The 19,090-nt window shown below is 45.4% G+C and overlaps 1 protein-coding gene across 2 annotated transcripts in view; it reads right to left on the reverse strand.

The window, feature by feature from the left end:
• Positions 1 to 3,226: 3,226 nt before the first annotated feature.
• The window catches only part of fam193a (family with sequence similarity 193 member A), a 29,006-nt gene continuing 13,142 nt past the window's right edge, over positions 3,227 to 19,090 (reverse strand). Inside the window, exons 13-23 of one of the 2 annotated variants that reach the window (XM_084155012.1) lie at positions 17,132 to 17,285; positions 16,522 to 16,671; positions 15,986 to 16,264; positions 13,311 to 13,527; positions 12,188 to 12,475; positions 9,740 to 10,046; positions 6,459 to 6,645; positions 5,849 to 6,100; positions 4,629 to 5,502; positions 4,358 to 4,439; positions 3,227 to 4,249 (exon numbers count right to left, since the gene is read on the reverse strand). In XM_084155012.1, coding sequence (XP_084011138.1) covers positions 4,156 to 4,249; positions 4,358 to 4,439; positions 4,629 to 5,502; positions 5,849 to 6,100; positions 6,459 to 6,645; positions 9,740 to 10,046; positions 12,188 to 12,475; positions 13,311 to 13,527; positions 15,986 to 16,264; positions 16,522 to 16,671; positions 17,132 to 17,285 — 2,884 coding nt within the window. In that variant the 3' untranslated portion in view covers positions 3,227 to 4,155. Of the gene's footprint in view, positions 4,250 to 4,357; positions 4,440 to 4,628; positions 5,503 to 5,848; positions 6,101 to 6,458; positions 6,646 to 9,739; positions 10,047 to 12,142; positions 12,476 to 13,310; positions 13,528 to 15,985; positions 16,265 to 16,521; positions 16,672 to 17,131; positions 17,286 to 19,090 lie in introns of both variants that reach the window. The other variant, XM_084155011.1, reaches the window with a different exon arrangement.

Below are 19,090 nucleotides of genomic sequence, written 5' to 3' on the forward strand. Positions count from 1 at the left end.
TGCCACAGCTCGCATTGATGTGCCATCCTGGATGAGCTGCACTACCTGAGCCACTTGTGTGGGTTGTAGACTCCGTCTCATGCTACCACTAGAGTGAAAGCACCGCCAGCATTCAAAAGTGACCAAAACATCAGCCAGGAAGCATAGGAACTGAGAAGTGGTCTGTGGTCACCACTTGCAAAACCAGTCCTTTATTGGGGGTGTCTTGCTAATTGCCTATAATTTCCACCTGTTGTCTATTCCATTTGCACAACAGCATGTGACATTTATTGTCAATCAGTGTTGCTTCCTAAGTGGACAGTTTTATTTCACAGAAGTGTGATTGACTTGGAGTTACATTGTGTTGTTTAAGTGTTCCCTTTATTTTTTTGAGCAGTGTAGTTATCATCTAAGTAGGAAAAGACAAGTGCCATGGGATTTATTTAAAATACTCTTCAATGAGGTATGTAGTTTTAAGAGTTAAGGTTATGGGCAAATAAAACTGTATTTGATGAGTATGTAATGTTATGAGAAAACTTTACTTACAATGCATTATAATGTGGTTATAATGCACTGTAAGACTTGTCATAAACATGTATGGCCCATTAAAGTCATTTGGGGCAGTTGAAAATTTGCTACAAAGATTGATATAACATCCTTATAATACGACATCATCAAGGCTCATACATGCTTTTAACAAGTATAAAGCCTTATACCTGTCAGTTTTAAGTAGGTGTTACCGAACTGAACTGTAGCAGACACAAATCTGCCTCACAGGAAGTACATACTGGTTACTGTGTGACTGTGACCTCATTCCTGTGTGAACCCTTAGTGCAAATGTGCAGTTACTCATGCAGTAAAACAGACAGCAAATCTACCTAATGACTAGTTTGTCCCCCAGAGCAAACTGTCTTTTGTTAAATTAATCTCGCTTGGTGTCATGTGACAGAGGGTGCTTGCTCAACTTCGCACTATGGCGCTTGGCAGGATGCAAAAAATTAAATAATGGAAGTTCAGAAGATGACATATAGCTTCAAAAAGTTCCCTTTTGTAGGGGTCATAAAAAATTTAATGAATGGGGGTTGCCATTGGGGGTTGAAAATCATGTGGTTTTCCATTTCAAGAGCACATCACCCTGGGCCCCCTATGAATGTGCACTGCTTTCATTTTAGGTATGTTAAACTGGACATAGAGTGCCTTCAGAAAGTATTCATACCCCTTGACTTATTCCACATTTTGTTGTGTTACAGGCTGAATTCAAAATTGATTAAATATTTTTTTTTTCTCTCACCCATCTACACACAATACCCCATAATGACAAAGTGAAAACCTGTTTGTATACATTTTTGCAAATTAGCACACCCCTGAGTCAATACATGTTATAATCACCTTTGGCAGTAATTACAGCTGTGAGTTTTTCTGGGTCTCTAAGAGCTTTGCACACCTGGATTGTACAATATTTCTTCAAGCTGTCATATTGGTTGTTGATCATTGCTAGACAACCATTTTCAAGTCTTGACATAGATTTTCAAGGAGATTTAAGTTAAAACTGTAACTCAGGATCATTCACTGTCTTCTTGGTAAGCAACTCCAGTGTAGATTTGGCCTTGTGTTTTAGGTTATTGTCCTGCTGAAAGGTTAATTAATCTCCCAGTGTCTGGTGGAAAGCAGACTGAATCAGGTTTTCCTTTATGATTTAGCCTGTGCTTATTAGCTCCATTCTGTTTATTTTTTATTCTGAAAAACTCCCCAGTCCTTAACGATTACAAGCATGCCCATAACATGATGCAGGCACCACTATGCTAGAAAATATGGAGAGCGCGAAAAATGTGTTGTATTGGATTTGCCCTAAACACTGTATTCAGGACAAAATGTTAATTGCTTTGGCACATTTTCTGCAGGAAAACAGGATGCATGTTTTGTAATATTTGTTATTCTGTATAGGCTTTCTTCTTTTCACTCAGTCAATTAGGTTAGTATTGTAGAGTAACTAAAATGTTGTTGATCCATCCTCAGTTTTCTCCTATCACAGCAACTCTCAATGTTTTAAAGTCACAACTGGCCTCATGGTGAAATCCTTGAGCAGTTAAACACAATTATTATTATTGCACATGTAAATTATTCAGCACATTTTTACTCCAGAACTTTAGGCTTGCTATAAAAAGGGATTGAATACTTGACTCAACATTTCAGCTTTTAATTTTTTTAAATTTGTAAAATAAAAAAACAATTCCACTTTGTCATTATGGGGTATTTTATGGAAGCCAGTGACAAAAACATCTACGTTTAATCCATTTTAAATTGAGGCTGTAACACAAAATGTGGAAAAAGTCAAGGGTTGTAAATACTTTCTGAAGGCACGTTCCCACAGAAGCTTACATTTAGAGTAAATATAATTTAATAAGAATATAGTAAGAGGCTCAGACAATGCCAACAGTGTCATACAGTAGTTTGGAATGTAGGCATCTAGGACCTTAATTTCTACCAGACTACCACAATGTCATTCCACAAACACATCATCCATTTACCCGCCAAGGGAAAACCTTCAATTTCATAACACCGTCATCAACCATGTTTTCCCCAGGGTTCTGTGAGTATCGAGGACTCAGAGCGACTTATGTTCTTCTAGAGGACTGAGGGCAAATAACCCACACTCACATTTCACCACTGACTGACATATGATAGTCAAGTCAGTCACTTACCTTTTCAGTCACTGCTTCGAGAATGTGGGGTCCCACAGGACTCAGTCATAGCTCCACTACCGTTTGATTGTGTGACTGACTGACTACCATCAGTGGTGGAGATCCCGGAAAGCACACGGTCCTCCAGGTGACTCACTGTCCCGTCGCCTAGTGTGGCTGCACACCACAAATGGAGAAGCATCAGTGATGTCTTTATAGGCCAAACATTCCCTGAGAGCACATCCAGTAAATATTACTCACCTTGGGAGGACGGTAATGGTGGACAGTTAAAGTTACTTCGTATCGAGGGGATGATAGTGCTACAGCATCTTCTTACTTAACCAATAACTTAGCCTACAGCTCTCTATAAATCGATTTCGGTGTATAATGTGTGGATGGATATGATTTACAATTATCACCAGAGGTCGATCCAAGTACGAAGGCGAGAATGGACCTCCCCTATACATTTTGGGAAAATTTAAAAATACATAAATAAAACTATACTAAATATATACCCCCCACCCCCACTGCACCAAGGAAATAAGTACAGACACAAGACACACACATCCTGCCATACTACTGTATTCCATCTTTCAAAAAAGAAAGATAAGATTTTAATATTACTTAACAATATGTTAAAAGTTAGCCAGTTTGGCTTCAGTGTTAATACAATATACACTCTATTACAGATTGATAGTGTGCATTGTTCTTTTCTTCAATTTCATTCTGAAAGTATTGTGATACAAGCTGGATACAAGTCAGAAATAGGAAAGAAAACGAAATAAAAACTGTAACTGGTACACTTTTACTTATCGGTTTTGTTAAATGGAACTGAAAAAAACAAAAAAAGAACATTGTCAAGTATTAAGCCAAGTTCCTCTCAGTGAAGTGAGAGTTGTTTGGGCAGGGGAGAGTGCGGCAGACCATGCCCATTCCCTTGTCAGTTATCTGAATGATATGCCGTGCTAGGAATTGTGGGTAACAAGGGGATAGTAAGCCACAGTGACTGAATTAAAAGGTTTAAATTCATCATATATCTATTTTTCTTCTCAGAATTTTTTCCATGTATGTCTGTTTTCGGAAGGCATACATAGTAAGCGTCTTTTGACTACGAGTCAGCCAAAAAAGAGAGAAAATGAATGTCAGAACATGGCTTTTTAAGTCAAGAGAAATGCCCCACTCACAGACTAAAAGCACACAAACGAGCGATAAAAACAAAATCAGGTAGAAAGTAGCATTTTGTGATTCTTCTTTTGTGTGTGTCATTTAATTAATTACTTTTTTTCCTCTCTCAGAGTTCTGTTTGGGGATCAGACCGGAGGATGGGTTCATGGTAGAACCGCACAGCAACAAGGAACAAGGCGAAGGCAGCGTGGGTGGGCGCGATTTGGGCACAGCATGACTAGGGGGTGTTTGCATGGAGGAGTGGAGGGGGAAGTGGGTGCTGATTGCTTCCTGCCAAAGTCTCTTTTTCTTTGCCCTACGCGTGGTCGCATCAGTGGGCGGCGAATGTTGCTTTCTTCAAGCTAAAGTTGGACCAGTTGATGGACAGCCGTTGTCGGGTCTGCCTGGCGGAATCCAAGCAGAACCTGGGGAGGGAAGGCGAGAGATCGTTTAAGCAATTTTTTCTTTCAACAAAGCTTTATGGAGTCAATGCGAAGCATGAGTCATGTGCGTGAATAGAATTAGGTCCGTACCTTTTGAAATACTCCACCTCCCTCTCAGTCTCGTCCATGTCAGTACTGTCCAGATCAATGTCTTTGGGCAGGAAAACGTCATCTACAATAAGAGAACACTCGGTCACAAAATGCCAACTTAACAAATGTAAATGTATGTTTCATATTGTCCCCGTCTCAATATGTCTGGATGTTGTATGTGCCTGTGGCACTTCTGCAGCCCTGAAACTAACCGTCTTACAGGGATAAATAAAACTGCATAGCATAACATAGCATTGCATAGCATGCTGACCTATTGAGTTGTTTGTCTTGTCGGCCTTCTTCTTCTTGTTCTTCTTGGCCTTGGCCTTGGGCTGGGGGGACTCTGCGCTGAGGGGTTTGCTGTTCTGCTGGGGCTGCTCCGTCTGCGAGGCACGGGGTGGGGAGGGCTCCAACAAGGGCTGGCTCCTCTCCTCTTTCACCTGGCTCGCCGACTGCTGATGGTGCTGCCTTTTCCCGTTGCTCCTCTCCTCCTTCCTGGGTCCCGGTGCCGGAGGGGCGACCGAGTCTTCTGCGGGAAGCCTGGGTCGGGTCACTTTGGCGTCTGGTGGTAGTTGTGGTGTACAGTTGGTGGTGGTCACCATCTTGGGCGCTTCTGGGGCTTTCTTGACATTCGTTGTCTCGCTGGCGGCTTGCCTGATTGGCTGCTGCTGTTTAGGCTTGGCCTCAGTCGGTTGTGGTGCGGCGGATGTGCCGTTGTGAAGGAAGGGGGCCGGAGTAGGGGCTTTCTCCCTGCTGCTCTTTGGGCTGTGCTGTGAGGGGGGAGGCTGGGGCCGGGGCTGGGATCGGTGCTCCAGTCGGGGATCCTTGTGGCCAGGGAGGCGCATGAGGCTGTGCAGGAGCTGGCTCTTGCCATTGCGGAGGTTCTCCAGGACGTTCTGGGCCGTCTGTTTGAGTGGTTGGGGGTTGTTCTGAGGTACAGGGGCGGGGAGGGGGGTGGCGAGCTCCTTGGCTTTCTCCTTCTTTTTCTTCTTGGCGACGCGGAGGTGTTGCAGCTCTTGCAGCCGGAGGAGTTCCCGTTGGAGGGCCTCCTCCTCCTCCCGCCGCCGCTGCTCCTCCAGGAGCCGCTGCTCCTGCTGCTCCTCCCGCTCGCGGGCCTCCGCCTCCAGACGCACCTTCTCCTCCATCTGAGACACACACAGAGACACACACAGTTCATATCCGGTTGGTCCTTTGCTTCATTTAGTAACAAAAGAAACTCTGGTTTGAACCAACTCCCTTTTTGAACTAAGTCCTTCCGAAAGGATATGGTTTGCTTCGACAACACCAATGTTAAAATTACACCTTGAAGAGATAGTTCAGTTCAAAATCATGTGTGGATTATCAGTGCAACTATAGACCACTTTTGAGGTCTGAAAATGCCTGGGGTGAACGATTACTTTAAAGTGACACTTCAATAACACTGTCATCTAAACAAAAAGGGTAACACTTCAAACACCTTAAAAAAGTTTTCTAAATACTTTAAACCACTACCTTCTTCTGTTTGTGGCGGGCCCGCTTGGCGGCCTTGGAGCTGGATGCGGGCTTGTTGTCGCTGGCGCTGTTGATGAACTGCAGCAGGTCCTCCACCCGCCGGTGGTCCTCCACGCCGTCAGCGCCGCTGTCGCGCTCCACCACTGCCGGCTGCTCCTCCCTCTTGGGCTGCTCCTCCTTCCGCTTGGTCAGCCGTAGGCGCAGCTTCTCACGCATTTCCGCGTAGTTGCGGCTGGTGGGCGCCGCCGGGGGCTAGGGTAGGAAACAAGGAAATAGGGTTTTAGATTATTCTGGTAGTTTGAGTTTAAATGTGTGTTGAATATCATCAGAGCCCTCAATACTAACTAATGGGGTGAGTTAACTGCATACAATGTGTTGGGGACCTAATCAAAAGTGCTATATAAAGTGCCATCTCTCTAGACTAGGCCAGTTCAGCTGCTGGCTAGAGTGTTCAACAGGCCATTCTAGTAAAGATTTAGATATTGTATTCCACAAAATGTCATTCTACATCATAAAACACTATTACAGACTTCTGTTTCTGACTTTTCTGCAAGTTGATGCATAGTAATCTGCTCATATTAGTACATGAGTATATGCGGGCATGTCTTACCCCGCCGTGGCCGAAGAACTCGCAGTAGCAGCAGTCGCAATACTTCCCTTCCTTCTGGTTGGTGGAGGTGGAGGTGGAGGAGCTGTGCTCTGAGCAGCTGTCCTCGTCCTGGCTCTCCTCGCCGTCGTAGCCCTGATGGTCGTACGCCCCGTTGCCCTCACAACGGTGGCCCTCGCACTCGGGGTCACTAGAAGGGGTCAAACGCCAAGGTCAAAATGTCAATGTGATGCCAATATGAAGTAGTTGAAGTGCCGGTAGGTAATTTCACCCAATAAATATCTGGAACTTTCTGTACTGTCAAATAAAGTGCTTCCAATTGAAAAATAATTTTTTTCCAGAAGGAACTTCAGTTGTGGCAAGTCAAATAGGATAAAGTTGTATAGTAAACATATAAAACAGAAACGTTCACACATGACAGATACATTTATCTTGCATATACCTTGCAAGTATTTGTAAGGCACAAAAATCTATTTCATTAAAGAGCTGTGCTATACAAGATACACACTAAGTCACACAAATCAATTTTCACTTAAAAGCCGTACTGATACCGATACAAAACTGTTAGTAGCTCTCTTGGCTTGAAGAGGTAAAGACCTGAGTCTGTTCCCTGATGGCAGTACTGCATATTGGCTGTCCAGTGAATGTGTAAGATCCAAAATGATTTCTTTAACCCTCTCACGTGTGCGCTCTTTGTAAATGTTGGAGAGCCTTTTGCCTTCTCCCTACAATCTTACCACTGACCTGCACAACTCTCTCTAGGATATTCTGACTTGCCCATGTGTTAACACAAAATGTTAAGACAGGCTCAATAAAACAATCTGTAAAAGGACTAAAACATTAGGCCTTCTAAGTCTACGAAGGAAGTACAGTCTGGATTGACATTTAGATAAGACTTCTCTTTGTAACTCTTTTTGCTTCTTTTATTGGTGCTATTTATTTTCTCATTTAATGTTGTTTTCAGTTCCTTTGTAATGCAGGGCTTATTATTTGAAAACACTTTCACTCTTTTTGAAGGGACCACTGTATCCTCACAAAAATGGATGCAATCAGACAAAGTCTCATCCAGTGTGGCATTTTCTGAGAACACAGTCCAATCGGTACTGTCAAAGCAGTCTCGCAGCACTGCACTGGAGGTGTCATTCCACTGTTCAACTGATTTATAGACCACTCCCTCTCTCTGTAGTTTAGGTTGGTAGGCTGGAATGAGGTGGACTGCTATATGAACCGCGGTGCTTAGGAGGAGCCTTCTGAATAGACTTGTAGGCATGTTTAATAAGATAAATTGTTTTACTACCCCTTGTTGCACATGTAACATATTGCTGATAAGAAGGAGTCTTTTTGAGAGTACAGCTGTTGAAATCACCCAGTATTAATACAATCGGGGAGTCCGGTGATTTTGACTATGCGCTGCACACATGACGTGATAACATCTGCTGTGTGAGTAACATTGGCTGTGGGTGGTACATAGACAAGAATGATAAAGAACTGACCGAATTCACCGGGCAGGTACTTTGGTCTGAAGGAGGGGATAGTACCGCCACATCCGATGAGCAGTGCGACTCCAGAGTGGTACAGTATACTCCGATGCAAGCTAGATCTACTTAGGCTTTTATAAAGCTAGCCAACTTCAGTTAACTTCACATTCCAGCTGAGACTTCATTCATACTACGATAGTGGATATTGCTTGTCCGCCTGCCTTTAACTCTACTATATTTAAACACACACACACAAAAAAACGTTGATTAATAAAATATTTACTCAGTCATCTTCGTCAAAAGAAGAATGAATGGTCATCAAACTGCAGCTCAGACACTTCATTCAGGGTAAATGGAGTTAGCCCCGAGTTAGCCTGCCCCGGAGCAAGTTAGTTCTGAAGGACTCGTTGCAATAGAAATTTACCTGGCTAAAAGGTGAGTCACATTCGTATGACCGAAGTTACCTCGCTAACTCTTCAAACCTCATTCGTAGTCTAGGGCTCAGGAAATTGGCAGATCTGCTCCACACTTTGTTGACATAAATGCAAACCCCACCTCCGTGCTTTTCCCCATGTCTCCCGAGTGGCGCAGTGGTCTAAGGCACTGCATCACAGTGCTAGCTGTGCCACTAGAGATCCTGGTTCGAATCCAGGCTCTGTCGTAGCCGGCCGCGACCGGGAGACCCATGGGGCGGCGCGCAATTGGCCCAGCATCGTCCAGGGTAGGGGAGGGAATGGCCGGCAGGGATGTAGCTCTATTGATAGAGCATGGCGTTTGCAACGCCAGGGTTGTGGGTTCGATTCCCACAGGGGGTATGAAAAAAAATAATGTATGCACTAACTGTAAGTCGCTCTGGATAAGAGCGTCTGCTAAATGACTAAAATGTAAATGTCTCTGTCATGTCTGTATGGTGTTACGATTCCGACTAAGCTCAGTTCTGAGTCAATGGCGTGTCATCTAACCATCTTTCAGTAAGACAGATCAGGTTGGCCTCTCGGTATGCCCATTGAAATGTAGCTCATCCATTTTATGGAGTATAGAAGGGAGCGATGGGCTTCAAATGTTCTGGTTATGAGTAAGACCTAGTTGATTAGGAGCCACCTCAAAGCATCAGTTGGTGGTTACGATTCAATGCGCTCCAATAGCCATCGAGAGGTAGTAGGCAGAAGTAGTGCCCAATCAACTGATACGGGATCAGATTTTAATTCATACCTTTAATGGGCAATATTAGTATTCGGGAATAGGTTAATCTAATCCCAGAGCTGTGGTGGTTAAAGGCAACTGAATTAGTGCTCTGTTGACATTTCATTGTGATAAGTCTTTGAAAAAGAACAGGAACTTCGCATTAATATGAACAGCGTATACTAAAATATGAAAATGCTACGTCATGTCTCAAAATCGATATCCATTGTAGCTCGTTTTATGTCCTCCAGATTTGAGAAGAAAGATAACGAGTTAAATGGTCAATCTGTGAGGTAGCCTTAATTCTCGCACAGCATTCAGCCTAGTTGACGCAATGCTATTTTCCGGAGTTTTGACTACTTTCTTTCCTCCATTGATTTAGTCACCCAAATGTTTTACCATTCTACAAGGGTAAAAACTCCAATAAATTCTGAACAGATGATAGAGACATGAGGTTTGGACCATTGGTTTTCTTAGAGGATTATCTACACAATGCGTTTTTGATTGGACACAGTATATAGGCCTTGATATTTTCTCATCGCTCTACTGTTCAATGTTAGTATCAGGAGTAGGTTAATCTGATCTTAGATCTGTGGTAAAAGGCAACATAAACAAGGGACTGACCTGCACACGCTGGGTGGGGCGCTGATGGTCCCGTCGGCTGGGGCGGCACTGGGCGGCTCGGCGGGTGACAGGCACATGCCCTGATGGTGGGCCTCCATGAAGCCTGGAGCCGGGGTGGCAGTCGTTGGGAAGGGCTGCGAGCCCATGCTGGGGTAGTGGTGCTGGGTGGTGGGGCCAGGGGCAGGTGGCAGGGCTGGGCCAGATGAGAGCGAAGGGAGGGAGGCCAGGCCCGTGGGACTGTTCCTAGGGGCGATGGGGGTGGGTTGTTGCCTATGGTCCTCTTTACCTATATTGTGAAATACGTCACCTGGCAGAGACATAAGAAAAAAAAACAAATGCATACGAAATTATGCACATTCAGCAGCTGGTCAATGAAGATCAGAGACAATTTACATTAAGTCATCTCAAATGCATCAATAATGGAGGAAATACATTTACAATCTATCAACGCTAAGTCATACCCGTTTTTACCCGTACTGACCTGTTGCACCCTCTACAACCACTGTGATTATTATTTGACCCTGCTGGTCATCTATGAACGTTTGAACATCTTGAAGAACAATCTGGCCTTAATGGCCATGTACTCTTATAATTTCCACCTGGCACAGCCAGAAGAGGACTGGCCACCCCTCAGAGCCTGGTTCCTCTCTAGGTTTCTTCCTAGGTTCCTGCCTTTCTAGGGAGTTTTTCCTAGCCACGTGCTTCTACATCTGCATTGCATGCCGTTTCTGTATAAGCACTTTGTGACATCTGCTGATGTAAAAAGGGCTTTATAAATAAATTTGATTTTGGGTCATCGGGTATATTCTGACCTCTGCTTGTCGATTGTGTATTCGGAACATGCCAAATTACAATCAATGCCGCAAACACTTAACACTTTCCCTTTCGCCTTCTCAGGCAGCTAGCCCTAAGAAACACTTTGCTGCATCTCAGTGGTCTAAAATGGCTTCCTCTCCTTGTCTCCTCTCCTTCATCAGCATCAGGACTGATCTGAGAATACAGGAAAGGTGAGAGCAATGACAGAAGCAGCTTCTCAGAGATTTCCTTTCACCTTTCCTGTCACATCAGTACAGATCAAGGATATGTCAAGGAGAGGAAGCTAATTCAGGCTATTGAGACACAGCCTTGGGGTTAGTGTCTGTTAGCCCTAAGCGCCCCCCCCCCCCATTTTGTCACATAAGTACAGATCAAGGAAACGTCTAGGAGACATGGAGAGGAAGCCACTTTAGACTATGGAGATATGGCTCTGCTCCAATACCCACACTAGCATACTTCTTAAAGCGTCCGCATGCTTCCCAGCCGAAACAGTTCGGAAGAGTTCGTGCATATATTATGACGACTTTGTGACATTTTTGTTCGTTTTGGACTTCAGTAAGGGTTTTTTAGACTGTTTGGGCACACATTTTTTCTTGAGGCAAGCCGAAGTCAGTAGCCGAAGTCTACACCCCTTTGTCGGTGATTGGTCAACAGTAGGGATTCTTCAATGATCTTTGTTGTCATTTTACGAGAGACGACTCGTTTTCATGCAAGTTTTTTCATTGTGAAATACTGCAAACATCTTAGTTAGATGTAAAATTGCACGACTAAGATCTTCTCTACAAAATCGTCAACTTATGACAGATTTCTTGAGTTATCTTATATTAATTCTGACTACGCCGTATCAAAATGGACAACCAGTACTATTGCCATTTTTTTCTCATTTTTAAAAGCGGTCTTTTTTTTGTGTGTATTTTTGTATAAATGTTTTGTACTTTCCCTTTTTATCTCCCCAATTTCGTGATATCCAATTGGTAGTTACAGTCTTGTCCCATCACTGCAACTCCCCTACGGACTCGGGAGAGGTGAAGGTCGAGAGCCATGCGTCCTCCGAAACACGATCCTGCCAAGGCGCACTGCTTCTTGACATACTGCTCGCTTAACCCGGAAGCCAGCCGCAAAAATGTGTCGGAGGAAACATCGTCCAGCTGGCGACCGAGGTCAGCTTGCAGGCGCCCGGCCCGCCACAAGGAGTCGCTAGAGCGCGATGGGACAAGGAAATCCCGTCTGGCCAAACCCTCCCCTAACTGGGACGACGCTGGGCCAATTGAGTGCCGCCTCATGACTGTCACACAGCCCGGGATCGAACCCGGGTCTGTAGTGACGCCTCAAGCACTGCAATGCAGTGCCTTAGACTGCTGCGCCACATGGGAGGCCCCAAAGCGAAGGTCTTTTAAGGGAGTATGCGAGCACACTCGTTCGGTTCGCCTTGCCGAGTTCGGTGCCAGCCGAATTGAAGCATGCTGACGCCTTTAGAACGAACCAAATGTATCGGGCATGTGGTGGTGTGCTAGTATGGATATTGAAATGTAGATGTGTGCCATTGGGCTAGCCCTAAGCTCCGCTCCTCCACCTCCTCAGTTTTACCTAAGGAGTTGGGTCTTTTAGATGAAACTTGGATGTGATTATTACTTGACTGGACAGTGGTTGCTGTGCAGGAGACTGAGGCAGTGGAGGCAGAGGTGGCCATCACCACTTTGTTGGCCTCCAGGAAGGCATCTTGGAAATTGTAGAGACACTTCTTCTTGGCGCCGTTCTTCCTCTCCCTGGGCAGGGGCTGTTGCTGCTCGGATGGCGAGGGGGGAAGGAGATGAAGGGGGGTAGGCTCAGATGAGGCGATGTGTGTGTGGTCCCCGTAGCCGGAGGAGGAGGGCGGGGGGAGGGGCACGTCGGGGTGGAGGGGTGGTCCCAGCATGTCCCCTGGATATGAAGACAAACATTTTATTTAACCAGGCAAGTCAACAAATTCTTATTTACAAGGATAGCCTGGCGAAAAACATTTGAAAAACAAGAGAGATCCTGTGTAAGTCCAAAGATTTAGACGGGTGAGAAAGAACATCAGACACAAACCATAAGGATGGCTGTCGCTGTATACAGAGTTCAAGTGTACATTGAATTCTATGGCACGAGGGTGGAACGATTCTACTTCATACAGCCAAAAGACACAAACACAACACTGAACTTTGTCAAGACCCATTCTTGTATAAACTACAGAGACCAAGTCACACCACACCCCTCGGACAAAGACACTGGTCCGACAGGAGGAGGAGGAGCTGGGGGAAGGAGGCTGAAATGGGAGTGGAATGGGGCCTCTTACTACAAGAGCAGGGATGTAGTTGCAGGCAACGGAGCTGAAATAAAATGAGGCCCTCTTCCTTTAGCCTACATCAGGGATGGCCGAATCATCCTCCTCTTGGAGAACTACTTGGTATGCAGGATTTTGCTCCAGCCCTGTTGTACCACACCTGATTGAGCTAATTAAGATTAATTATTCCGTGTGAGCAGCTGATTAGTAGAATCAGGTGGGCTATATTAGGTTTTGGAGTGAAAGTCTGCAGTAGGGTAGCTAGCTCCGTGGTGACGTTCCCTCACAGATCTAGGATCAGCTTTCCCTCCCCCAATCTTAACTGTAACCATTAGTGGGGAAAATGCTAAACGGACCCAGTACCAGCGTCAAGGGGCGGCTTCACCTTACACCAGCTCTCCAGGAGGAAGGTTGGTCGTCCATGGGCTAGATGAAGAGGTATGTTCTCACCTGGCAGGGGCTCCTGCAGCAGCACCGATGGGTTCCAGTTCTTCATCATGGCAGCGTCGCAGATATTCTCGAACTTGAGCGAGAGGCACTGCAGCGAGCTGTTCCAGTCACCAGCGCCGCCGCCAAAGCAGTTCTGGTAGACGTGGTCCGGTAGGGAGGGGCTGAAGGCCTGCTGCTTGGGCCCAGTGTGGCTCGACATGGGGGCAGGGGGGAGAGGCTGGGAACAGGACAGAAGAGTTCTATGTTTGATCTGACAATCTTGATGGTTGTACAGTAGGACCTCAGCGTTACTCTGGACCCTGACCTCTCTTTTGACGAAAATATCAAGAATATTTCAAGGGCAGCTTTTTACCATCTTCGTAACATACTTTTTATCCAGAAATGATGCAGAAAAGCTAATCCATGCTTTTGTCACTTCTACATTAGACTACTGCAACGCTCTACTCGCCAGCTACCCGGGTAAAGCACTAAATAAACTTCAGTTAATGCTAAATATGACATTTTGAGTGCTAGCCTCTCCACACGCTAGTCACAAGCCTCCTTATTGTCCATATAATTTCTAAGCAAACAGCTGGAGGCGGGGCTTTCTCATATAGAGCAATTTTTTATGGAATGGTCTGCCTATCGCAGACTCATCTCTTCAGTAGGTCCTACGATTGCGTGTAGTCTGGCCCAGGGGTGCGAAGGTGAACGGTAACTGCCCTTGCTGTCTCTGCCAGGCCAGCTCTCCTCTACAATGGGATTCTCTGCCTCTGACCCTATTACGTGGGCTGAGTCACTGACTTACTAGTGCTCTACCATGCCGTCCCTAGAAGGGGTGCAGTATCTATGCTGCAATAGTCTATGTGCCGGGTGGCTTGGGTCAGTCTGTACTATCTGGCGTAATTCTCCTGTCTTATCTGGAGTCCTGTGTGCCTGATGACTCCTGGCTGTTTTTGACCCTGCTGGTCATCTATGAACGTTTGAAATTTTATTTTACTTTTATTTAACTAGGCAAGTCAGTTAAGAACAAATTCTTATTTACAATGACGGCCTACACCGGCCAAACCCGGACGACGCTGGGCCAATTGTGCGCCGCCCTATGGGACTCCCAATCACGGCCGGTTGTGATACAGCCTGGAATCAAACCAGGGGGTCTGTAGTGACGCCTCAAGCACTGAGATGCAGTGCCTTAGACCACTGCGCCACTCGGGAGCCCTGATGAACGATCTGGCCTTAATGGCCATGTACTCTTATAATCTCCACCCGGCCCAGCCAGAAGAGGACTGGCCACCCCTTAGAGCCCGGTTCCTCTCTAAGTTTCTGCTTTTCTAGGGAGTTTTTCCTAGCCACCGTGCTTCTACATCTGCATTGCTTGCTCTCTGGGGTTTTAGGCTGGGTTTCTGTATAAAAACTTTGTGACATCTGCTGATGTAAAAAGGGCTTTATAAATAAATGTGATTGATAGTCCTACAATAAAAATCATTTCATATTGAGCTTGCTTTTCAGTCCAGGAGTAGACTTAATCTGGGTCCGGGAAACTGGCACATGGTGCTTGGACCCTCAGCCTATATTAATTATGTGTCTGAGAAAAAAGAAAAAAAAGTAATGCCAATAAATGGAATAAGGACCCCTAGTCTCTCAGCATTTCCAATAGTGAGGCTTTTTACAACACTTGGCATTACCAAGTAGATTTGAGCTCATTTGATACAATGCGACCTCTTGTGGTATATCCATGCAATTACAGCAGAATTTCCAACCAAAAGGTATAACAGTTGAATCACTTCCTTGTGACTTCGGTGTAAATCCCCTGAAGGGAATGTATCAATGGGCAAATTCGTTTTGCATGGCCCAGTGCCCCGGTTGGGTGGAGATTTCACTTAAGGACCAATGGAATGGTCTAAGATTTAAAACTCCACCCACCCGGGTCACCGGGCCATGCAAAACGAACTCGCCCAATGAAAAGTTCCCAGGGTGAAAACACCCAGAATTACCAGTTAAGAGGGATATGAGAGGTGTTACCACTCAAATCATATCCTTAAATAATGTAAAACCCCATCAGTTTTCTAGACAATGTATAGCCAAATACAGTGTCTGTAACTAGGGCTGTGACGATTATAATTTTTGGTAATGATTGTCATGCAAATGACCACTGTTGAAAATTTTTACTTTGAAAATTTGCTACAACATACCTAATGAATACAACACAGCTTTGGTGAAACCGCTGTCTCAAAAACAAATGGTTTTGAATGCTTGGAACTTTTGGAAATGCAGCTTCTCCTCCCGACCGTGCAGTTCTGCTCGTAAAATGATTACCAACTTTACCCACTTCATGTAAAAATGAAAAACTGCTATTGGGTAAACTACACATAGTTCTATCCCCCATTCTCCTAAAATGAATGTACTAAGTCGATTATGGCGAGACCATTGAAATGGCTTTCACATATCAACATCCTTACAGAGCAGTGGTAAGATCAGTAAGGGACACAAGTAAAGGAAGCCTGTATCTGTCGAGCATTCAGGAGGAGTAAATAGAAGCTGCCCCTAACCTCAGACACAGGGTCAGATTTCATTCACCCCCCGACACCCCAGGTCAGTATTGGAAGTAGGGTAATAATCTGACCTTAGATCTGTGGTTAAGGGCAACATCTACCCCAAGCTAGTACAGTTTTGGTGGTATGTGTGTGTTCACTCACATTGCTGTGTGAAAGGGTGGGGCTGGGGTAGAGTGTGGGGTGCAGTAGAGGCCGGGGCAGGTGGGAGAGGTTGTGCAGAGGCAGGTGGCCGTGGATGTGGGGGTAGAGGTGGAGGGCTGGGTGGCTGGGGGTCTTGTCGCCGCCCCCGGTGAAGAACTGGTGGTGGCCGGAGGGGGGCGCGTGGAGCCGACTGGGGGAGGGGGGGGGAGCTGGGCCCAGGGGGGCGAGGGAGGACAGGTCCTGGTTGCACACATGGCACTCGCAGGCATGCTGTTGCACCTGGAATGAGAGAAACAAGATAGCTACCGTGAGTTTCTCTTGTCGTTTTGTCTCCTCCTTTCAGCATTAACACTACTGTGCGAGCGTTTTGAGCTAGATGGTGACATACCCAAACGGTATGGTATGTGGAGGCTGTGTGCCCCATGCATTGGAATCCATTCAAATTGAATAGAATCTTTCTCTAGGTATTTTATATCTCAGTAGGTTAACCTGATTCGAATTCTACCTCAAGCCATAGTTGTGTGGTGTGGTTGTACCTGTTGCTGGGGGTAGTAGGGCGGAGGGCTGTTTCTCTTCCCTGGGGAGAGCTCCCCCCGCTGCCCCGGAGGCTCCCCGCCGTTCTCCCCGTCAGCCTCCTCCTCGTCGCCCACCGACGAACTACTGCTGCTGCTGCTCCCTCCAGGAGACTGGACAGAGAGAGAAATCAGAGGAAGATGGGAGAATGAGGGGAATGGAAAGAGACAGAGAAAGATGGAGGGGGGAGAGAGAGGGAGGGAGGAGGGGGGGCAGAGGATGAGAGGGAGAAAAATGTGAGAGAAAAACAGAGGGAGAGAGGAGGATAGAGATGTGGGGGGAGAGAGAAAGAGAGAAAGGCAGCAGGAATGAGTCAGAGTCAAATAACATTTCCTCAATCAAATCTTTCCCAGTCCAGGAACTTGGCACAGAAATTCAGCAGAGAAATGTGCCAAAGTTGCATTAAGGGCACCGTCACACACGGTGTAGGGTGAAGTTACCCCAGACGCTGATCTTGGGACAGTTTTTCATTTTCCCCCCAAATGGTTAAGGTTAGGATTGGGGGAGGGGAAGCTGATCCTAGATCTGTACCTAGGGTAAACTTAACCCCGGAGCTGTCAACCACCCACACACCTCATCTTTGAGCGCCATGTTCTCCCCGCCACCGTTGAGCTCGCTGTGCAGGCCGTTCATGCCAGCCACCACCCCCGGGTCCTCGTAGCCGCCCATGGGGTAGATGTCCGCAAACTTGCCCAACAGAGGAGGCACTTCGTCATCGTCGCTACCACTGCGAGGAGAGGAGGAAGAACAAAGAGAAAGTGAAAAAAAAGAAGGTAAATATTTAATGATAAAATGATTATAGGAAATTACATTACATGATTAGAGAGCACATACCTGATAACAAGGACTTATAACTACATATACCACAAAAGTAACCATAACCCCAATAAATACAACCATAACTCCATCTAGATATTGGGATAAATCCTGCTGGTATCATGAACTAGAGCTGGGCAATATGAACCAAAAAATCCATATCACAATAAATTGAATGTATTATCACGATAATGATAAATTCAACGACAAGTTTATAACATTAACAGTTATTTTTTATATTACCCTTAAAAACTACTACTTTGAATGTTGCAGCTATCAACAATTACACATATTAGCAATCTTATTTCATACTTCACATTTCTCTAGTAGGGACCTATAGGTTATTTATCGTAACGCACAATGTCAGCAAAATATCCACGATAAGTGGTCGGTGTCGATAATTTTTGCTTGATCGTCCCAGCTCTAGCATGAACTGATAAGGCCGTTCTTTGTGCATTTAGTACCAGTCAAAAGTTGACACACATACTCATTCAAGGGTTTTTCCTTTATTTTTTACATTGTAGAATAATAGTGAAGACATCAAAACTATGAAATAACACATATGGAGTCATGTAGTGACCAAAAAAGTGTTAAACAAATCAAAATATTTTATATTTGAGATTCTTCAAATAGCCACCCTTTGCCTTGATGACAGCTTTGCACATTCTTGGCATTCTCTCAACCAGCTTCACCTGGAATGATGAATGCTTTTCCTTCACTCTGCCATCCGACTCATCCCAAACCATCTCAATTGGGTTGAGGACGGGGGATTGTGGAGGCAAGGTCATCTGATGCAGCACTCCATCACTCTCCTTCTTGGTAAAATAGCCCTTAAACAGCCTGGAGGTGTGTTGGGTCATTATCCTGTTGAAAAACAAATGATAGTCCCACTAACCCCAAACCAGATGTGATGGCATATCGCTGCAGAATGCTGTTGTAGCCATGCTGGTTAAGTGTGCCTTGAATTCTAAATAAATCACAGACAGTGTTACCAGCAAAGCACCCCCACACCATAACACCTCCTCCTCCATGCTTTACGGTGGGAACTACACATGCGGAGATCATCCGTTCACCCACACCGCGTCTCACAAAGACATGGCGGTTGGAACCAAAAATCTCAAATTTGGACTGCAGACCAAAGGACACATTTACACCGGTCTAATGTCCATTGCTCGTGTTTCTTGGCCCAAGCAGGTCTCTTCTTATTATTGCTGTCCTTTAGTATTGGTTTCTTTGCAGCAATTCGACCATGAAGGCCTGATTCACACAGTCCCCTCTGAACAGTTGATGTTTAGATGTGTCTGTTACTCGAACTCTGTGAAGCATTTATTTGGGCTGCAATTTCTGAGGCTGGTAACTCTAATGAACTTATCCTCTGCAGCAGAGGTAACTCTGGGTCTTCCATTCCTGTGGTGGACCTCATGAGAGCCAGTTTCATCATAGCGCTTGATGGTTTTTGTGACTGCACTTGAAGAAACTTTCAAAGTCCCACTAAGCCTCCAGGCTGTGTAAGGGCTATTTTACCAAGAAGGCGAGTGATGGAGTGCTGCATCAGATGACCTGGCCTCTACAATCTCCCAACCTCAACCCAATTGAGATGGTTTGGGACGAGTCGGATGGCAGAGTGAAGGAAAAGCAGCCAACAAGTGTTCAGCATATGTGGGAACTCCTTCAAGACTGTTGGAAAAGCATTCCAGGTGAAGCTGGTTGAGAAAA

Source organism: Coregonus lavaretus (genome assembly GCF_964263955.1).
Source record: "Coregonus lavaretus genome assembly, chromosome: 38".
Taxonomy (NCBI): Eukaryota; Metazoa; Chordata; class Actinopteri; order Salmoniformes; family Salmonidae; genus Coregonus; species Coregonus lavaretus.